Source organism: Anas acuta, chromosome 5 (assembly GCF_963932015.1).
Source record: "Anas acuta chromosome 5, bAnaAcu1.1, whole genome shotgun sequence".
Classification (NCBI taxonomy): domain Eukaryota; kingdom Metazoa; phylum Chordata; class Aves; order Anseriformes; family Anatidae; genus Anas; species Anas acuta.
Genome location: NC_088983.1, coordinates 10,216,123 through 10,235,301, shown reverse-complemented (window position 1 = coordinate 10,235,301; position 19,179 = coordinate 10,216,123). Strand labels below are relative to the sequence as shown.

At 52.3% G+C, this 19,179-nt stretch overlaps 1 protein-coding gene across 1 annotated transcript in view; it reads left to right on the top strand.

The window, feature by feature from the left end:
- Window positions 1-4,646: 4,646 nt before the first annotated feature.
- Window positions 4,647-19,179, top strand: part of KIF26A (kinesin family member 26A) — a 99,464-nt gene continuing 84,931 nt past the window's right edge. Inside the window, exons 1-2 of the mRNA XM_068682617.1 lie at window positions 4,647-5,022; window positions 5,204-5,449. Coding sequence (XP_068538718.1) covers window positions 4,969-5,022; window positions 5,204-5,449 — 300 coding nt within the window. The 5' untranslated portion in view covers window positions 4,647-4,968. The remainder of the gene's footprint in view (window positions 5,023-5,203; window positions 5,450-19,179) is intronic.

Genomic DNA, 19,179 nt, shown 5'->3' with positions numbered 1-19,179 from the left:
TGTATTCTTAGTAAATTAAATGTGAAATCGCAGCAATATACTTAATAAACCCGCTATCACCTGTGTGGCGTATTAATAAATGAGTCCCGTGCAACCGGTGCGGCATCACCCTGCGACCTGGGCCGTTTGCGCCGGGCTGCAGAGGATTTTTCTGCTGTGGAGCTGTCAGCTGCCTGCTGTGGCCCTGCCTGGGCCATCCCCTGTGGGAGCCCATCACTGCCCACCCCACACAGGCAATGGGGCTGGCAGCTCGTGGAGCCTTGTCCCATCAGGAGGGGAAGGGGATGCACTGCAGCACAGCCTCCCCATCCTACCTGGGGATGAGGATGGGCTCTCCCAGCCCAGGGGGCTTTGAGCCTTCCTCCCAGGGGGGCTTTAAAAGGAGCCTGTTTGAAGTGGCCCTGATGGAAATGGGGCTGGGTGAGAGGCAATGGCAGCCCCGTTATCTGCGGCAGGGCTCTGTGGCAGAGAGATAAGGTATTTATTAAGAGACCCGTTTTAATGCTTGGGGATCGCTTTCAGAGGGCCCAGGAAAAATGGACTTTATCTACTCTATTATTATGTACAGTCGCCACGTTGATGTTTTACTTTAGTTTAGGCAGCATGAATAAAAGCTCAAAGCTTTCCCTTCAGCTGCTTTATCGGCAAAGCAGCCGAGGGCAGCGGGCTGGGGCAGGTTTTGTGTTGTGAGGGGTGATGGAAGAGAGACCTCCCTGGGCCAGGGTTGAGGCTACGCTGCATGGGGCCTGCTGTGCCTGATGTGTGGGGCAAGGCTATAGGGCCAGGTCTTTGTGAGGAGTCAGGGTTAAAGATGCAGGACACGGGGGCAGATGACTCAGGGCTTCTCCAACGTGGTCTTGGCCATGCTCATCACTGCCCTCAGAAGTTTCCAAGCTGTCCTTTTCTCCAGTGCATGCAAAATGTCACATGTTGCTCTGGGTTCTGCTGCTGAGCACCTTCCCACCTGCTGCTGAGCACCTGTGTGGGACACCCAACCTGGACACCACCACTGTGCTTGAGTTGTCTTTCCTTCTGCCCTCCCCTTCCCGTCCCTTTGGTAATGGGGCACTTTCCAAGCATGGGGATCTGCCAGGGGCTGGGGTGTGCCTCTGCTGTGCAGGGGAGGATGGTGGAGCACCACGTGTGATGGGTGGTGGGGGGCTTTGCACAGAAAGGCAGAAGGCAGGGATGGGGTTGGTGGGGAGTGAGGGGATGAGTCTGTGCTGGGTGGGACAGGGGCTGGGTCTCCCTCAGACTCCATTCCCAATGGGTTCAGGCGCTTCTCCAACACATGGGCTTCTCATCAGCTGGAAACCCAGAACAGACGGCACATTAAATTCATGGAATTATAGAATCATTAGGGTTGGAAAAGATCTCCAAGATCATTTGGTCCAACCACCACCCTACTACCCCTGTCACCCGCTAACCCATGTCCCTAAGCACCACATCCAACCTCTCCTTGAGCACCCCCAGGGACGGTGACTCCACCACCTCCCTGGGCAACCCGTCCCAGTGCCTGACTGCTCTTTCTGAGCAGAAATGTCTCCTCATTGCCAACCTGAACCTCCCCTGGCACCACTTGAGGCCATTCCCTCCGGTCCTATCACTGGTTACCTGTGAGAAGAGGCCGACCCCCAGCTCCCCACACCTTCCTTTCAGGCAGCTGTAGAGAGCAATGAGCTCTCCCCTGAGCCTCTCCCTCCTCCCTTCCTTCCTCCCTTCCTTCCCTTTTCCCTTCCTTTTTCCCATCCCCACCTCTCCTCTCCCCCCGCAGCTCCCCGGCCCTCTCACACCCCGGGGTGGCGACATCGAGGAGGGGGGCACCGGCCGGGCCCCCCCGGCAGCTCCGGGAGCGGAGCCGCGCTTGGCTGCAGCCCTGAGCCCCCCCGAGGCGCCCTCCTGAGATCTGAAATCGCCCCCCTGCCCCTGCCGGGAGCGGGGCGATGTTTTTGTCCGGCTGCGGGGTAGTTGCTTAGGGGAAAAGCGCACGGAAAGGGGATTAACGCCCTCACCCCGCTGCCGCCCGCCCCGACGGCACCCCCAGGAGCAAGAAGCAGCCCCAGGGGGGGCCACGCGTGGGGTCAGGGGGCGTGGGGGCAGCCGGGGTGGGAGCCCCCCAGGGAGCGCTGCCCAATTCCCCCCTGCCCGCCGCAGCCGTCGGGGGGCTGCCGCTCGCTTCCCTCGCCCGTGGCGAATAAAATAAACCAGGGGGGTGTGAAAAGCCAGGCCCCCTCCAGAAGGTGCTGCACTCCTGTTCCCTCAGCCTTTATTTATTTATCCTCCCTCCCCACCCTTTCTTTTTTATTTTTTTTGCTCTTCCCGCCCCCCCCCATCCTAAACAGACTCCACTACCAGCGCTTCCCTCCTCGCTCTCACCCCGGAGTAGGAAAAAGGAGGAGGGAAAGAAGAAAAAAAAAGAAAAGAAAAGAAAAAAAAAAAAAACACACCCTAAACCCACCCAGCAGCCGATGGGGGCAGGCGGGAGGCTCGCAGTGCGGGCTCCTGGCCAGCGGGCGGTGGGAGCCCCCTCGATGGCCGGCGGCGGGGCAGCAGGGCGCTGCCGGCCCGGCGCACCCGGGGGGTCGGGGGGGCGCTGAGCGGGGCTCGCACCGCGCTCGCTCGGTGCCGCCGGAGGAGGGTTGGGGGGTGGGGGGGTGGGGGTTTGGAGAAATTGGGGAGGGGGGAGAGCGGCACGGAGAGCGGCACGGAGAGGCGGGGAGGCTGGCGGAGCTGCCCGGCTGCTGGCCGCCTCGCCCCGGCTGCGCGCATCCTGGTAGATGAAGGAGTAACTCGCCCGCGTCTGGCTTTTTTTTTTCTTTTTTTTCTTTTTTTTTTTTTTTTTTAAGGGGTAACAAGGGGTGTTGGCTATTTTATCCTGCCCCCCCCCCTCCTTCTTTTTTTTTTTTTTTTTTTCTTTTTCCCCCGCTGCGTGCATCCAAACACATCGCCTCCGCTCAGGGAGCCGGATATCTCCAACCCCTCCCCTCAAAAAAAACCACAAAACTATGGCTTTTCCAAAACCTCCCGATGCCTCCAACGCCCCGAGGAAAAACCCCAGCCTGCTGGAGATAGGAGCCCTCTGCTTGGACTCGGAGATCATCTTCGGCTTCACCAGCCACCTCCTGCGGAGGAAAGCCAAGGTAGGGGGGCCTCGCCCCGGCTGGAGACCGGGAGGGGGCGGGGGGGACGCTGCTTGCTTTGCCCCCGGCCGGCTCTCGGGGAAGACGAGCGCAAAGTTGGCGATGCGAAGTTGTCGGCTGCCGCTCCGGGGCGGCTTTCAGCACCACGAACAGTCCTGGAAGCTCCGCGGAGGGGCGCGGGGGCTCCGCGCTCCCCGCCCGCTCCCGGGGGCTGCTCCCCCCGGGCACCGCGGCGGCTTCGGAGCGGGCGCGGGGCGCACGGCGGCTCGGCGCTCCCGGCAGGGTTTTGGGGTTTTTTAATAGGGAAAGGAATGGCTCAGCCCGGCAGCACGGCTCAGCCCCAGCTGCGGTGGGGAGCACATGCCTTTAGCCCCCCCCGCCGCCCCGTCCGACCTGCGGGGCGCGGGGTTTGGGGGGGGTCTTCCCCAGGCGCACGAAGTGTCGGAGCCCCGCAGAGCCCCACCTGTGACCGTGCTGCCCCCCCCGCTGTCCCCGTTTGCCCCCCCGGGGTTGAGCAGCGGGGACCGTGCAGCCCCCGGGGGCAGCTGCCACCTCCCGCTCCCTGCTCTCCGCCTCCTCTCCCAAACTTTACCGGGGCTCCGAGGGGCGCTGCGGGGGCGTCCCGGGGCGCACACCACCACAGCCCCCCCGGGGACACGCACCCATTTAGTTGGGGAGGAGGGGGGTGGCACACTTCAAACACCTGCTGGGCAGCGCCAGGAAAGTTTAAGCAGCCGAAGAAGGTGTCCCTAGGCGCGGGGGGTGCATTGATTTTCAGACAAATTCCTGCCCCCACTCCGTGCTCAGATCACCGCGGCACCGACCCCTCGGTGAGGGGCAGAAAGCTGGGAGCTGCCCCCGGTGTCCCCCCTCCTTCGATCCGCACCGGGGCCGTGCCGGTGGCGCTGCGGGGCCGGCAGGTGGCGCCCTGGTCACGGCGACGGTGGCGGCGGCGACAGGAGCGGGGCTGAGCCCCGCGGAGCTCGGGCACGTCCCGGCCCTGCCCCGCCTGCGCTCCCCGGGGGGCGGCGGGCACCGCGCCGGCACCGGGACCGGGCAGCCTTGGGGAGGGGGGTGCGTGATGGAAAGCGGCGCCTGGTGCCCTCTCTGGGGAGAAAAACTTAAAAAAATGAGATAAAATAAAAATAAAAAGTGCCAGCTACACGAGCCGGGGAGGCAGCCAAGCAGACAATTAGCTGCTAACGTTAATTTCTCCATCTGGCGGGGGCATCCCGAGGAGGGGCTGCGGAGCCGGCACCGGGGGGTGCCGGGTGGCTGCCCGCCTGCGGGGGGGGGGTCCGGGCCCCGCTGCGCCCCCCAGCTCCTGAGGAACCCGAGGTTTGGGTGTGCAACTTGGGTCGAGCCGCTTTGGGTTTCATAGGGTCACTGCGAAAAGACATCCCCCCCCCCCCTCCCAAAAAAAAAATCAAACCCAAATCCCAGCCCGCCCCGTGCCGGCCCCGCTCACCCCACCCCACCCACCGCGCCCAGCCCCTCCTCCCCTGCCGAGCGAGCACTTTTGCAGCTTTTTTTCCGACGTGCTCCCGTGCTCCGCGTCCTTCCCCGGGCCGCCGTGGGGAGCTCGCTGCGCCTCCCTCTCCCTCCCCAAAGCCGGCTCCTTGGGCAGCATGGCAGGCAGCATCACCTAGCGCCCTGCGCGGCGGCCCGGACGGAGGGGGGCAGCGACGAGATCACCCCCGAGACCCCCCCAAAAGTCTCCTTTCCCCCCACCTGCCCGCGGCCCCGGAGCCCCACCATGGGCCGGCCGCGCCGCCGGGCTCCGCAGCGCCCGCAGTAGCGGAGCGGGGGCTGCCCCCCAAAGCCCACCATGAGCACGGCCACCGGCAGGAAGGGGCCGGCAGCCGAGAGCCGCGCACCGGGGGTGAGTTGTAGCAGCGCTCCTCCTCTCCTTTCCTTTCCCTTAATTTAACTTTAGGGTGAGTTTTCATCCTTTTTAATATATATATATTTTCTTACTTTCCCCGGAGGGAGGGTGGGAATGGGGTTCCCCCCCACCCCGCCCCATGCGATGCGGGGCTCTCAGCTCTCTCCTCTCTCCGCAGGTGGCGGAGGGGAGCGCGGTGCGGGAGCTCTCCCCGAGGAAGAGGCCGGCGGCCGCCGCCGAGGAGCGCTGCGCCAGCCGCCCGCCGCCCGAGGGCGCGGGGGCCGCCGCCGGCACCGAGCCGCGGCCGCTGGAGCGGGCGGCGGCGGCCGGGGGCTGGTGCCGGAGCTGCCAGGCTCAGCTGGCCGAGCTGCGGAGGCAGGCGGCGAGGCTGGCGGCCGGAGGCTGCCCTCCCAACGCCCCGCCGGTAAGTGAGTGCAGCCCGGGTAAGGGGAGGGAGGCCGGGACTCCCCTTCTCCGGTCTCTTTAGGGGGAGCGGAAAGTTGGAGGGGGCGCGGGTTGAGCGGGGATGGAGGGGCTGCTGCAAGCTCAGCACGGGTTTGTGGGCACAGGCTGCAGGCAAATAGCCCCCTGAGGACGGGTTTGGGACCCTGAGCTGATGGGTTTGGGGTGGGCTCGGCAGCGCGGGACCGTCGGGTTTGCGGGATCCCCGCTGCTCTGTCCCGGTGTCACCCCGGGGAGCCGGCGCTGGGGCTTTCCCGTGCCCCGGGGGGGCTCTGGCAGCCCCTGGGGGAAGGTTTGGCAGAGCGGAGCTCCGACACGCAGAGCTGCACGTGTGTGCGCTCGGCCGCGCAGTTCTTCTTTCTTTATCGGAGCTCTTCAGTATCGCTGCTCCTTTCCCTTCAGTAAGCACGTGAAAAGCTTTTAAAAGGAGAGGCAGGTGGAAAAAAACACAGAGCCTTGACACCTGGGGAGATCCTCAGGGTTAGCTGGCGGGGCAGAGAGCGGCAGAAGACGCTGTGGTTCTGGTTCAGGGCACAGAAAGTGTGTGCTGGGTTTTTGATAACATTTGGAAGTAACGCATTGTTTTCCAAACAATGCTTATCGGGATGTTTGCAAGAACGGGGGGGGGGGGGGAGGGTCTGAAGAGGAAGCCAAACCCTATTGACCTTCATTTTCATTCAAAGAGTTCCTGTATGATCTACAGAATTCCCATTGAATCTAAATATAGGTTTGTTTGGGAGTGCATTGTAGAGCAGTGTCCAAACGCGCCACCAGGTTCATATTCTCAGGCCTGATCCAGAGCCCTTTGAAATCAACAGGAGCCTCCTTAGTGACTCGCAGGGTTGGGAGGGAGCACTCTTTGCCACGGTGTGAAAGGTCCCACACCTCACCTCACTGAAGTCAGGACCCCTGGACCTGTTGGTTTCTGGATTGCCAGTGGAAATAAGTTTTGTTTTGTGTTGTACAGTGCCTGCTGCAAGGGGGTGCACACAAAAAGCCCCCTTCCCATCGCTGCAGCGGGCTCTTTGCAGTGATGGGAGCGAGCAGCATCCTGCCCTGAGTGGGTCCCACAGGTGTTAGGGTGAGCAGGGTGGCGAGCAGGGGGCTGATTGTGTGGTCTCCTCCCTGCCAGTCCCAGGGGGCTTCCTCCATAAGCCCTCGATGATGGGTAAATTAATCCCCCTTTTCTGCAGGGTTTTGAGGCACGCTAAGGAAAGTAATGAAATTGTCATCATCGCGGTGGCAGAGCCTTGACAGACTTAGTCACGGAGTAACAGATACCTGCAGGTTACTTAGTGAGTAGCACACAGACACTCAAATTTCTTCAAAAATCCATTTTCTGACAAGTGTGTAGACCTCTAGCCTTAATTGCAAGCTCGGAAACCCACTAATCTAGGCCGGCGAGCGGCTCCTCAGGAAGGAAGAGGCAGTGTCCAGCCCCGCTTACTGCCTTCTGAGTGTGAAGTAGGTTAGCAGGAGATAACAGTCAGTGGTTCGGATACTCAGCTGCTGCGAATTGGCCTTGCAGTGGGAATCTGATGCAATAAGCTGGCAGTTTGAGCACTCTGTAATGTCTGTGCCAGAAAGGCAGCTTGTGTTGTTTTTTTTTCCTTTCTTGTTTAATTATATAACAAGACGCCTGAAACAGCAGCTCCGCTCTGTAACAGCTTTGTGCCCATACAATAAAAGTCCAGAGTTTCTCATAAGCTCTTCTAAAGTACTGTCGAAGGGAGCAGCTCCTGGCTGAGCAAACACCAGAAGGCTGCTGCTTGGAGCACGCTGCTCTCTCAAAGGAGCTGTGTCCTTTGCCATAATAGCGGCGGGGATCTTTCAGCAGAGATTCAGCAAGGTTTCCACACCTGGTTCAAAACCCTTTGGAAAGGTGGGTGGGTGCCTCGGAGATGAAAGAAGGGCTAGTTTCCTGCTGTTGATATCTGTACTGATGAAAGAGAGAAGTTGTATTCTTATGCGTGGGGCAGCTGACAAGGGATTGAATTCACATTAGAATAAAAAGCCAAGATGCTGTTTGCAGTCTGCAGGGATAACAAATCTAATTGCTCGAGAGGGCTATGATTCATCCAGTTTATATGTTGCTGTCCTTTCAATTAGACATATTTAAAATATATAAATAATTTAAAGTTTCGGTGCTCAGATGTTGTGCATTGATTACAGAATACTGTTAGTTGTTTGGGTCTTTTTAAAGTCCTCCAAATCTCTGTTGACAGATGGTATAAAGATATACCTCTTTGCTTATGCTAAAACTCCTCAGCGATTCTCTTAAATGCAAGATTTACTGCACCCTCCACCGTCGATTCCCTTCTTCTCACTGCTGCTGTCTTTACAGTTTGCTGCCACAGTGAGGCCTATGAGCGAATGAAAATGTGATTTTTCACCCAGCAAGGATGAGAAGAAAAAAAAAAAGGAAAAAAACAAAAACAACAAAACAAACAACAAGGTTTAATCTTAAATTACTCCGGATTAGCATTGTGGTGCTGCAGTATCAGCATCTGTTGCTGGGTCATATACTGAAATATTGGAGGAGAAAAAAGAAAAAAAGGTGCCTTGGTTTATCCCTAATTAAAAGTTTGGTGTGTGCCTTGCAGGCTGTGTCCCTGGGGAGCTGGTAATGGATCCCCAAGCTCTTCCTCCCAGGGCTCTGGCTGGAGGCGAGGCCAGGTCGATGTGCCTGGGCGTTGCTGCTGTTGGCAGCTGTGGGGCCGTGGCTGGGAAATGAGTTGGTGGTCTCTGCCTGGCTCCCAGTTGGCAAGGAGCCTTGTCGCAAAACCACCACAACAATTACCGCTAATTGGCATCATTGTTGGCAGTTTCACAAGAGAGGCTGAGTGACTGAATGAGGATGTAGATTAAATTAGTAATAATAATACTTAGCACCTAAAATCTTCGCAGTACTTCACAAATGCTAATTAATTAATTTGCGCGGTGCCCCTGCTCAGTAAACCCAAACGTGCTGCTGTTTCTGAAGAGGTGTGCACTGGTACGAGGCATACGTCTCCCCAGGGAAGGGGACAGGCAGGAACTGTCCGACGTGGGAGATGTGCTGCTGCATCGCTGGAGCTAAACTCCGTGCTCCCTCCTGTGCTGGCATGGCCTCAGGGAGGTGCAGCACCCCAGAAATAGCAGATCCCTTGTGGGTAGGGGACAAAAAGTCTCTTGATATGAGAAATGTGCGCGCTAATGCAGCTAAATCCACAGAGGGCTTTTCTTCTGGTGGTAGTGTTTTGGTTGTAAAAAAGGGGAACAGTTACACCTACTTAAACTGGAATAACAGCTTAGTAATGATTTAAAAAAACAAAACAAAAACAACAGAGGAGGCCAAGATCAGAGGAAGTTTTCTTTGGAGGCGATCAGCAAGGAGTTCACTGTTCCTCCCTGCCTGGGAGTTCAGGCACCTCATTTTGGCTGTCCCCAGCCTGAGCAGCACGTGCTGTACCTGCTGCCAGGGCAGGTGGTGCCAGTGGCAGCAGCAGGGAATGGGGAGGCACATCTATTGCACTGTGACTGCAGATCGGCCAAGTTGTTCCTGTCTCAGTTTTTGAGAGGTTCTTTTCTTGCCTGTTGCACAGTGTTACACGAGGCACACCACTGAAAGGCACTCCGAGACAAAGGAGTGAGCGCATGCAGTTTACTGCTGGTGGGATGGAGAACATCCTCTGATAACTTAAAAACCCCAAATCCTGTGTTCTTTGCATTCCTAGTTGATCTGGTAAGCCATGGTTGGGTACAAAGACACATCTTGCAATTGGTTTTGAGAGAGTGTTGGTGACCAGGACAGGCCGTGCCTTTGGCTGCTAACGAGCTGTGAATCATTTGTGGGAGCTAAGCAAGTCCTAGCCCGCCGTGTCCTTGGCAGGGCTCTGTGTTACACCAGCTCGAGATGGAGGAAGCCCTGGCTTTCCTGGAAGAAGGGGAGGAGAGCAGAGGCTTTAGGCACGCTGTTTGCACTGGCGTGTCTCAGCTGTGCTCCCACACCTGCTTCTTACCAAAGCGATGGTCTCTTGGTACACCTGTGTGCTGCAGATTGCATCGTCTGAATGGGAAATGAGGAGCAAAGTTTTGGGAACAGCATACGCTTTCCTGTGGGTTTCTCACCTGTGCTAGTGGATGCTTTGCTCAGCTCCTTGGCCCTCCCTGTGCCTCTGCACTGATCCCAGGTGTTCCTCTCTGTTGCTTGATGGTAAGAGGCAGCAGGTTCCCCGTCCTTGGGGGATGCACACCCCCTGTTTGACTGGGAATGAGCTAATATTCCCTGGCCACCTGGCTTCTGCTGAACAATTAGTAGCTGGTTGGTCCTGCACAGCTTCTCTCAGACCGGTTTGTGGCAGTTGTTGGCCCCTACTCTGAGTCTCCCACCTCAAATTCAGATCTTTTGACTGGTTCAAAAGCTGTTGAGGAGGGCTGGCAGCAATGAGGATGGGGGGAAGGACAATGTTGCTGCTCGTACTACTTTAGAAAAGGAGGCTGAAAGGACAAAGCACAGGACTGTGGTCCTGATGTGCAGGGGCCAGGTGTGCTTTGTTACTCCTGCCTTGGCTGCTCTGACAGCAGGGTGTCAGCAGGAATGGGAGTAAGGAGAGCTCCCTGACCTCTGATCCCTGACCTCTGGTGCCCATCTCCTTGCTGTTGTGTGGACTTGTGTGTGCTTCAGAAGCCAGGAGCCTGTGCTGCTCACAGAGGAGCCTGGCAGTGGGTTTTGTGTCTGTGTAAGGACACTGCGAGCTCGTGGCTCCCTGAAATAGCAAGGTTTTCAGACTACCTAGATGTTTCTATCAACATCTGAGGTGTATATGGAAGATGCCTAAACTTTGAGAAGCAAGCCCTGACTTCTTGTGGAGTTTTTCTTCCTGTGCCCACTACTTTCTGTTGATGTGTGAGCCCTGTCTGAGTGGCAGAATCACCTGGAATCTGAGAACCCTCTATTACATAAGGGCTGTTTTCCTTTCCATGGGAGGTTTTTCTCTTACTGGTTTGCCATGGATAAGGGATGCTGAGTGGGAGAATCACGCCTTTTACAGATTCCTCTGTAGAGGAATTGAGTTTTCAGGGCTCTTTACAAGCACTAAGTGCACCTTAAACCGTTCTATATTTAACACTTCAAAAATGTGTAAGTGGAAAAGTAAGGTCTCAGTTAATAAATATGAAACTACAGGGCATTTTTTTGAGATGCACTTTTAATATTTAATTCTGTGAGAGAGACTCTTGCAGAGACTTGGCCATGGAGTGCTTGAGGCTATGAGCTCAGATGTGGATTGCAGGTATGTTTTGCAGCCTAATAAAGGGGTTAGTGACAACACCGCGTCAAATGTGTTGACATGAGCCCTTTGCTTCCTTCAGCCAGCGCAGCAGTCCCCGTGCTGCATGCTAGGCTGTGGAAACTAATCGTAATGAGTTTACTTTAGACATCTAGGATTTTCAAGCATGCCCTTTTAAAATACAGGTGAGCAGGATTACCTCGCTGTACAGGTGCTGGAGGCGATAGACCTCCTCACTGGGGGATCTGAAGTGGGGGAGCGGGGATTGCGCAATTAGCTCGAGGTACTGCGGTCTCCCGGCTAGCTGGGGGTAATTAGTACTGCTGCGGTCTCTGCAGCTAATGCCTTCAGCACCCTGCCCTATTAGGGGAAAGGGAGGAAACGCTTAAACCATTTCAAAATCCCAGGGGGTGGAAAAGAGCATCTGCTGCTAACATCTGAGGTTACTTTGAACCTGTTGAAATATGTAGTCGCTGCTTTATTGTTTTTGCCAAGAGTTTCCACCTACAGTGATCCCAGCCTCTGACTTTCACGGGGAGGTTGTAGGAGGCAGTAGTCATCTGCCTCCCCCGTGGCCCGCAGCAGCTGATAGTGGCTGCTCCTCCGAGCCTGACAGTGCAGGGTGTTGGAGTAGGACAGCTGAAACCACCAAGAGATTTGTCTTTTCCAAGTCTAGGATCACCCACCACGTACGTGGTTGCTGCTTGGGAATTCTACCATTGATTCTCCCTCCTTGGAGATCCTCAAAAGCCCTCTGGATGTGGTCCTGTGCAGCCTGCTCTGGGTGCTCTGCTTGAGCAGAGTTTGGACCAGGTGGCCTCCAGAGGTCCCTGCCAACCTTAACCATTCTGTCAGCCTGCAGTAACTGCCCTCTGTGGGTCTGAATCCTTTCTCCCCATTGTGAGGATGCTGATGTGAAGAAGAGCCAGCTAGTCCCTGGGTTTTCAGCTAGCTGATGAGCAAGTTGTGAAAAGTGAGTGGAGATTTTGTTCCACCTGGTGCGGAGGAGGAAAATCTATTTGGAACTGCATGTGTGTCCCGTGGAAGACTTTGCTATGATGATTGTGTTGTCTTTCTCAAAATTGTATTGCCTTCATGAACTGTGTCTGTTTGGGTATTACTTGCATTGAGTGTGTCATTTGGAAGTATCGTATCCTGATTTTAAAAAATATATTTATCGTAAATTTATGGAATTTGATTAGTCTGAATTTGTCTCCCTGTCTTCTGACTTCATACTCGCAACATTGGAATAACTCTTTTGTACTTAAATTTCCGGTATATCCCTGAATGGAAAGCATCTTCAGGATCATAGGAGTGTTGTCTCTGTTAACTGGCTATGCACATAATCAGGAACAGGCTGATTTCTTTTATGAGTGCTTACTAATTGTGTATAATATTTCAGATGAGTGGCTAATAGGAGAAAAACTTGGGCCTTAACTTTCATGAGAATCAGGTTTCCCACAGCCTTTGCCATCAGGAGCAATTGTTCAGACACTGGATAGGGATGTAAGTCTTGAATGTAATTCCTATTATATAAATTATACACTGCCTTTGTGTATAAATCTGGACAAGGTGGCTTATATACATGAGCTTAACTTCCCCTTTGTCCAGCAGAGAGAGAATTTTTATATCTTTTGTCTGTTTCTCATAAAACCTTTTTTTTTTTTTTTTGGCGTGGACCCTCTTGCTGTTTGCTGGTACAACATTGAGCATCATCATCTATTGTTCTTAGGGGGGCTGACTGCTCTTGTAATACACATAACAAGGAGGAATATTAATAAATAATAATACAGAGAAACACAGCAAACAGTGGACTTGCAACTGAACTTTCAGGTTGTGTGTAACCAGGGGCAGGGGATTTGAGGTGGGGATCTCTGCAGCAGCGGAAAGAGCAAAGAAAGCCAGGGGCTTCAGATAATCCATGAAGATAGTAATAGGGACTCCTGAAAATTGCCAGTTCTCCAGGGGGGAGCATTGAGGCTGTGGAAGGTGCTGCAGAGGATATCCAGGCAAAGTGGAGCCTGCTTAAGTAGCAGGTATCAGATCAGCTCAGCGAGCGTGGATTAGAGAGCTATCGATGGTATCTAAAAGGGGCTTATCTGCATACTGCGCTGTGCGTCCCCATGATGAAACTAGAAAGCTGCCTTGGGGAAATGTGGTGTGTCCTTGCAGGAAATCGGGGAACTCTTCAGTGGCTTCAGCACGTCCTGCTGCTGTTTAAGTTTATGCCAAAGTGTGTTACTTATTAGTTTTTCGTTAAAAATGTTTTATTTTTAAATGGGGGGGGGGGGGGGGGAAGAAGGGAAAGCTTTGTAGAGAAACCCCAAAGAAAAGCTTCAAATGATTATTCCAGGTGAAGGGGTGGGGGCAATGTCACTTTGCAGAAGCAATATATTCCTTAGGATAAATCTAAGTAAAAGCAAACTTTTGGTGCATAGTTCTTTGGACCAACTTCTTTGCTTTGAAGCTGAATGAAGGTGTAGTTGGCAGATCTGCATTTTCATCTTGGAAAAAAAGTTTATCTGGTATAAATAAGCCTACCTATTTTAGGCAACATTGTTGTATGTTCTTCTTGTCACTAAGAGTCTGACTGTTGGGTTCATTACCCTAATATAGAGTGAATCAGCGAAATCTCAGCACTTGCTCAGAAAGGAAAAAAAAAAAAAAGGTTTAGGTGCACCCAATTATCCTTCTTTCTGAGTCAGGCCTTAAAATCAGTCTTTGATCAGCATTCCTGGAATTTGGCAGGCTGCTCTGAGCTTCTGCTGGGGCTGGGCCAGCATTACCATATGTCAATACCTGTGCAGCATTGATTGAAATGCTGGGCAGCTGTGGGAAAATGATCAATTTTCATTTAGCTCTTAGCAAATCTTCCCCTGCTATTGCTGAGGGATTTTATGCTGCTGGGTGAATAGGATGGGAAGTGTTCTGTACAAAGCTGAAATGTGATACTTCTGGCTAGGCTGGGCATTGACTGGCTTTCAGCATTAACTGCAAAAGTGAAGTATTAGTCCTAGTTCTCTCAGCCTTCAAAAGATTATGTTTAAATGTGTTTCCTGTTTTACCACAACACACAACTTGTTACAGCATAGTTTGTGTTGCTGTCAGTGTGTGTAGATTGATCAGTGCTGGTTATACTGTAAATGGGCAGCGTTTGGCTTTGTGCTTGGAGTTATTTGGGAAGTTAGGTGTAGTCGGTTTGCATTGTACGCTTTACTGCCTTACGCTGTTCCTATTTCATTGTGTGTGGTAGTGTGTATTTACTCCTTTTGGCATTGTTGCTACCCTCCTGGATCTCAGAGTACAGCAGTTTCCTAGTGTTTCATAACAGTTTCAAAAAGCTTCTGTGTAACTTCATGAAATGAAGGTGTGGTTTTTTTTCAGGGTTTGCCTGCTGCTTTTGCATCTTACTTGGCTCCTGAGCAGTTCAGAGGTGGTGGCTGTGCCCTGAGCAGTTCAGAGGTGGTGGCTGTGCCCATGGTTCATTACACAGCCCTCGGCAGAGCGGTGCTGCTCTGTGTTCAGAAATCAGCCTGCTGGGGTGCCTGAGGTCAGTGGCACCATGGTGGACCTGTGGTATGTGTCCAGTTCCCATGCCAAAAAAGGGCTGTGGGGAGCTCTTGTCACCCCCAGACTGTACTCTGGCTCCTGGGACTCTTTGGGATGTGGCAGTCCTAACAGCTGCCTGGAATATGAAGTAAGTAGCTCATATGATCAGGAAATCTGTCCATCCTTTTTTCAATTCCTTTACTGCTTTTGGGTCATCTGTAGAGGATCTGGTCTATCTCTCCTGTTCAGTGTGGTGAAAGCATTCAGCTCTTCCCTTGGTAGCACTTGGGTCCTCATTGAGTGCTGCTGGATGAAACATGCTGGTGTTGCGACAGACCCCCCTCTTTAACACCAAATTGTCTGGAGTGCGTCGTGTAAAAGCAACTGCTTGTATCTACTGCCCAGCTGCAGCCAGGCTATAGCAAACAATGGCACAGTTCCCAGGAGGAAAAGTGGCTGGGAGCCAAACCTTATAAATGTACTTTGTCTGTGGAGTCCTTAGTTGATGCTGGTGTGGAAGCGGCTCCAGAAGCCAAGACCGCTGAGAGGCCTGGGCAACCAGTCACCAGCCCAGACTGGGAGCATCCCACATGGCCTGTTTCAGAAAAGTAAATGATTTTCAGCTGCAATAAATAGTCAGCAGAAGTTGGATGGATCTGGCCTGTGTTCAGCAGATAAAGCTTGGCTGATGATGCCAGAGCTCTTGACATCTAAATGACTGAAGAAAGTGTAGGGAAATAGTTGAGTGTGCTAATCCATGGCAGCCAGAGCAAGGGAGCAAGGGGGATTTCGCTTTCCATGTGGAGAGTCTGCTTAGGATGAGTGTGAAGAGCATGTGTATTGGGTTTATGTGGCAAGGTTTTGGTAGTGGGGGGCTGCAGGGGTGGCCTCTGTGAGCAGAGCCCAGCAGCTGCCCCGTGTCAGATCAGAGCCAGCTCCAAAAGGGACCTGCTGCTGGCCAGAGCTGAGCCAGTGAGTGATGCTGGTTGGGTCTCTGGGAGAGCAGATTGAAGAAAAAAAAAAAATAAAAAAAAAATGCTGTGCAACTGCAGCTAGGAGAGAGGAGTGAGAACCAGCCCTGCAGCCCTGCAGATCAGCGCAGCAGGAGGGCAGGAGGTGCTCCAGGCACGCAGCAGCAGTTCCCCTGCAGGCTGTGGAGAGGCCCCTGGTGGAGCAGGCTGTGCCCCTGCAGCCCATGGGTCCCACATGGAGCAGATCTCCACGCTGCAGCCTGTGGAGGAGCCCCCAGTGGAGCAGGTGGATGTGGCCTGGGGGAGGCTGCGGCCCATGGAGAGCCCCTGCAGGAGCAGGCCCCGGGCCAGAGCTGCAGCCTGTGGAGAGGAGCCCACGCAGGAGCAGGGGGTCTGGGGGGAGCTGCTGCCCGTGGGGGACCTGTGCTGGAGCAGTTTGCTCCTGGGGCATGGACCCCGTGGTACGGAGCCGTGTGGGAAGAGCTGCTGCCTGTGGGCAGTCCCCGCCGGCTCAGTTTGGGAAGGATGGCATCCCGTGGGAAGGACCCCACGTGGAGCAGGGGCAGGGGACTATGAAGGAGCAGTGGAGACAAAGCATCAGGGGCTGACCTCAGCCCACATGCTCTGTTCTCTTGTGCTGCCTGGGGGAAGGATGTAGAAGAGGGTGGATGGGGGGAAGGTGTTTGTAGGTTGCTTTTATTTTCTCACTGCTCTAGTCTGCTAGTGATAGGCAATAAATTACATTAATCTATGCTAAGTCAGTTTTGCATGTGATGATAACTGGTAGGTGAGCTCCCTGCTCTTATCTCCATCCCTGAGGCCTTTCCATCATATTGCCTCCCCTTTCCATTGGAGGAGTGGGTGTGAGAGCAGTTGTAGTCAACTTCAGCTGCCCAACAGGGTAAAACCACTGCAGCATGCCGACCACTTCCAATGTTGGGCTCTGTGTTAAAGCATCAGAGTTGTCTTGGTGCTTTGGCCTGGATTTAGTAAAAGTGAGTGCTGAGTGTTAGGAAAAGGAAGTTTGGCTGACCTGGGTATTATTTAAGAAGTGTTAGCCACGCTGTGATAATGCATCGCTTTTGTGCTGAACACGTGTTGTGTAGGGACCTATTTTTTTCCATTGCGAGAACTGATGCTCCAGTAACAGAGAGGAAACCAGGCTGGATCTCTGATATAGTCACCACATAATCCCCAGGTGTATGCCCTAATGCTGGGTGTGTTGTGAGGAAGAGAGGTGTTCCCATACTTGTCTGGCCCAGGCCACCTGGTCCCATGGAAGCAGTCATTAGTGATGAGAAATCAAGCCCTACAATTTGCCCTACAAGATGTGTAAGAACCCTAGTAGGGATCCAAAGTGGCATTTGAAGGATGAGGCAAGGCACAAGGGTGTTTGCCACTGTCACTTCAGGGCAATGCCAGTGCTCCTTTACTGGTAGGTGGGTAGATGGGAGGGCTCGTTTGTCCCAAATACCGCTTTGAGAAATGTCTTAGCCTTAATAAGAACTATGGGTGTTGGCAGAGCTTTTGTAAGCTATCTTGAAACCTATTCTGTGAGTGAAACACAGGCCAGGGTTTGGCCTGTAACTGTTTTGCCTGTAGCTTGTAATTAAATATAAAGCTAAACCCAGACTCTCCAGTTAACATATTCATATCTTAGTGTAGCTTGTGTAACTGTGAACGCAGAGGTGAGCTGTTCTGCTGTCTTTGGAAGATTTTGATGCAAAGAAAGGGTACATTTGACATTCCTCCAACAAGCTCCACGAGGGTGATTTTGTGTGAATGATTGAGTGGCATGGAAGCTGTGTAAGATATTGTCCATTTGTGGGTTTTGTAAAGAGGAGATACAGTTGAAGTAATTTATAATATGCAGAGTCTCAGTGGTCTGCTGAGAGTGCTTCCTTAAGCAATTACCTGTAAGAATAAAATAAAAAGCATTTATTATTGATACTCACATTCCACATATTAAGAAATATTTCTTCTGATATTGTTAATTTTTTATTTGTAGGCTCCAAAGGAGCGTAGAGTAAGACAAATGTGATCGGGGAAGAAAAATATATGAGTTAATGTATTAAGTTTACATATTTTTCATTTGATGGATTTATGGTTTTTAATTACACCTTCATGTCTTGCATTGGGATCCCTGGGGGCCCTTTCTGAATTTCATGCTTATACTCTTATAAATATGAGATGCTTTAACCTGCCACCTTCTGCATTCTTACTGCTGCTTGACTGACCTCTGGTGAAGTTTTTTTATTCCAGTTTAAAATTCGAGACATCAGCAAACAGCTAAACAATTAGAAAATATTTATATGATTTAGGATTTCGCAGCCTGATATGTTGTACCTGTGAATCCCAGGCTGTGAATGGGTTTCTCTGCTGCTTTTTTGCACAGCAGGGTGGACTTCATGCTCGGCATTTGCAAGTCTGTTCAGCAGTAGCAGCACCCTGTCCTCAGCTTATGCATTTACTGGCTCCCTCAAGGCTGTTTGGCAGTGGGAAGTCATGTCTTTTCTAACAACCCTTTGTGAAGCCATGGCTAGATCTAGGGAAGAGTGTCTTCAGAAATACGTAGTCCTGACTCAGGCTGTATGTCTCTACTTTGTCTTCAGTTACCTACAGCAGTGGATTCTCATTCAACAACAGTTTGCATCGTGGTTCATTTCTTGGAAGTGGAATTGGAAACCTGTGTTAACAGGTGGAAAATGAAGCCTGTTGGTGCTGTGTGGTTTCAGTTGATTGACACCAGTGAAACAGGATTGGATCAATGTGTTTATTTCAAATTAGTTTCTCTACATCCTCTTTAGCAGCACATCCTCTTCATTTTTCTGTTCAGGAGGAATATGATTACCTGTGCTGGGGACAGACAGTAATGACTGGACGTAGTTTATCCACATCTAATGGCAGTTCATCTAAGAGGCAAACAACTCAGACTGATAATACACAAACTTTCTAAAAGATGTTTGCCTTTGGACTGATGCTGAGCGTGAATATTCAGCCCAACTGGTGGCATTTGAAAGCAGTTGAAGTAAGAGGGGGTATCTAGAGGTGTTGCCTTTGGGAAGGCAGTGAAAGGACACCTGAAGAACAGAGTTGATGCTGCACCAGCGTTATAGTATCTGAGCCCCTTTTCTCAGATTCGTGTTCTATATGCTTTTTATTATTCTGGTCATGACTGCTCCTAAAGAGCAAAACAGCTCTGATTTCTGCTCTTAAGAATTTAGTTGGGTTGTGGCATCCTATTACCAAGTCTTTTGATGACATGGAAGATGTGTTATGTGCAGGGCTGGCTTTTCAGACCCACCTCAAGTTCTTCACTGGGATTTTTGTTACTGTAGGAGGGCTTGATGCTTGTTGGATGGGTGCAGTGAAAAGTAGGCAGTTAAAGAACTGCAATGCAGAATAGAGGTAAACGCTTGACCCTGGGAAGTGAACACAAGTGAGAATACAAAAACATTATTCTGATGATGCTTTGGAAAATCTTTTACTTTTCTGTATTTTCTTCTTGTAGTTTTTATTTTAGTTCTTCTCGCTAGCCCAGGTTTGGTCTGATTTTTCCTTTTGTCACTGGAACAGCAGTCCTGTTTTCTGGTGTTGGGAAGTAGTCCAGGGCATCTCCTCTGCTTTCTGAAGGCTGTAGTCCAGCTTTCTATGGAAGCAGTGAAAGGTCTGGTACAGAAGCTCACCTCATTTAAGCATAAGGCTACAGAAGCAGCTTATCCACATCCAAAGGAGTGAGCTGAAAAACGTCTGTGATTGTTCAACAAGAAAAAAATGTAGATCTACTGAGTGAAAAATCTGCTTCTTTCTATGCCTTGACAAGATCCTTTAAGTCTGTGGAAGAGCAAAGAGTTAAGATAATCCTGATCTTACAGAGGAGTTAACCCAGAGTCTTGTATCTC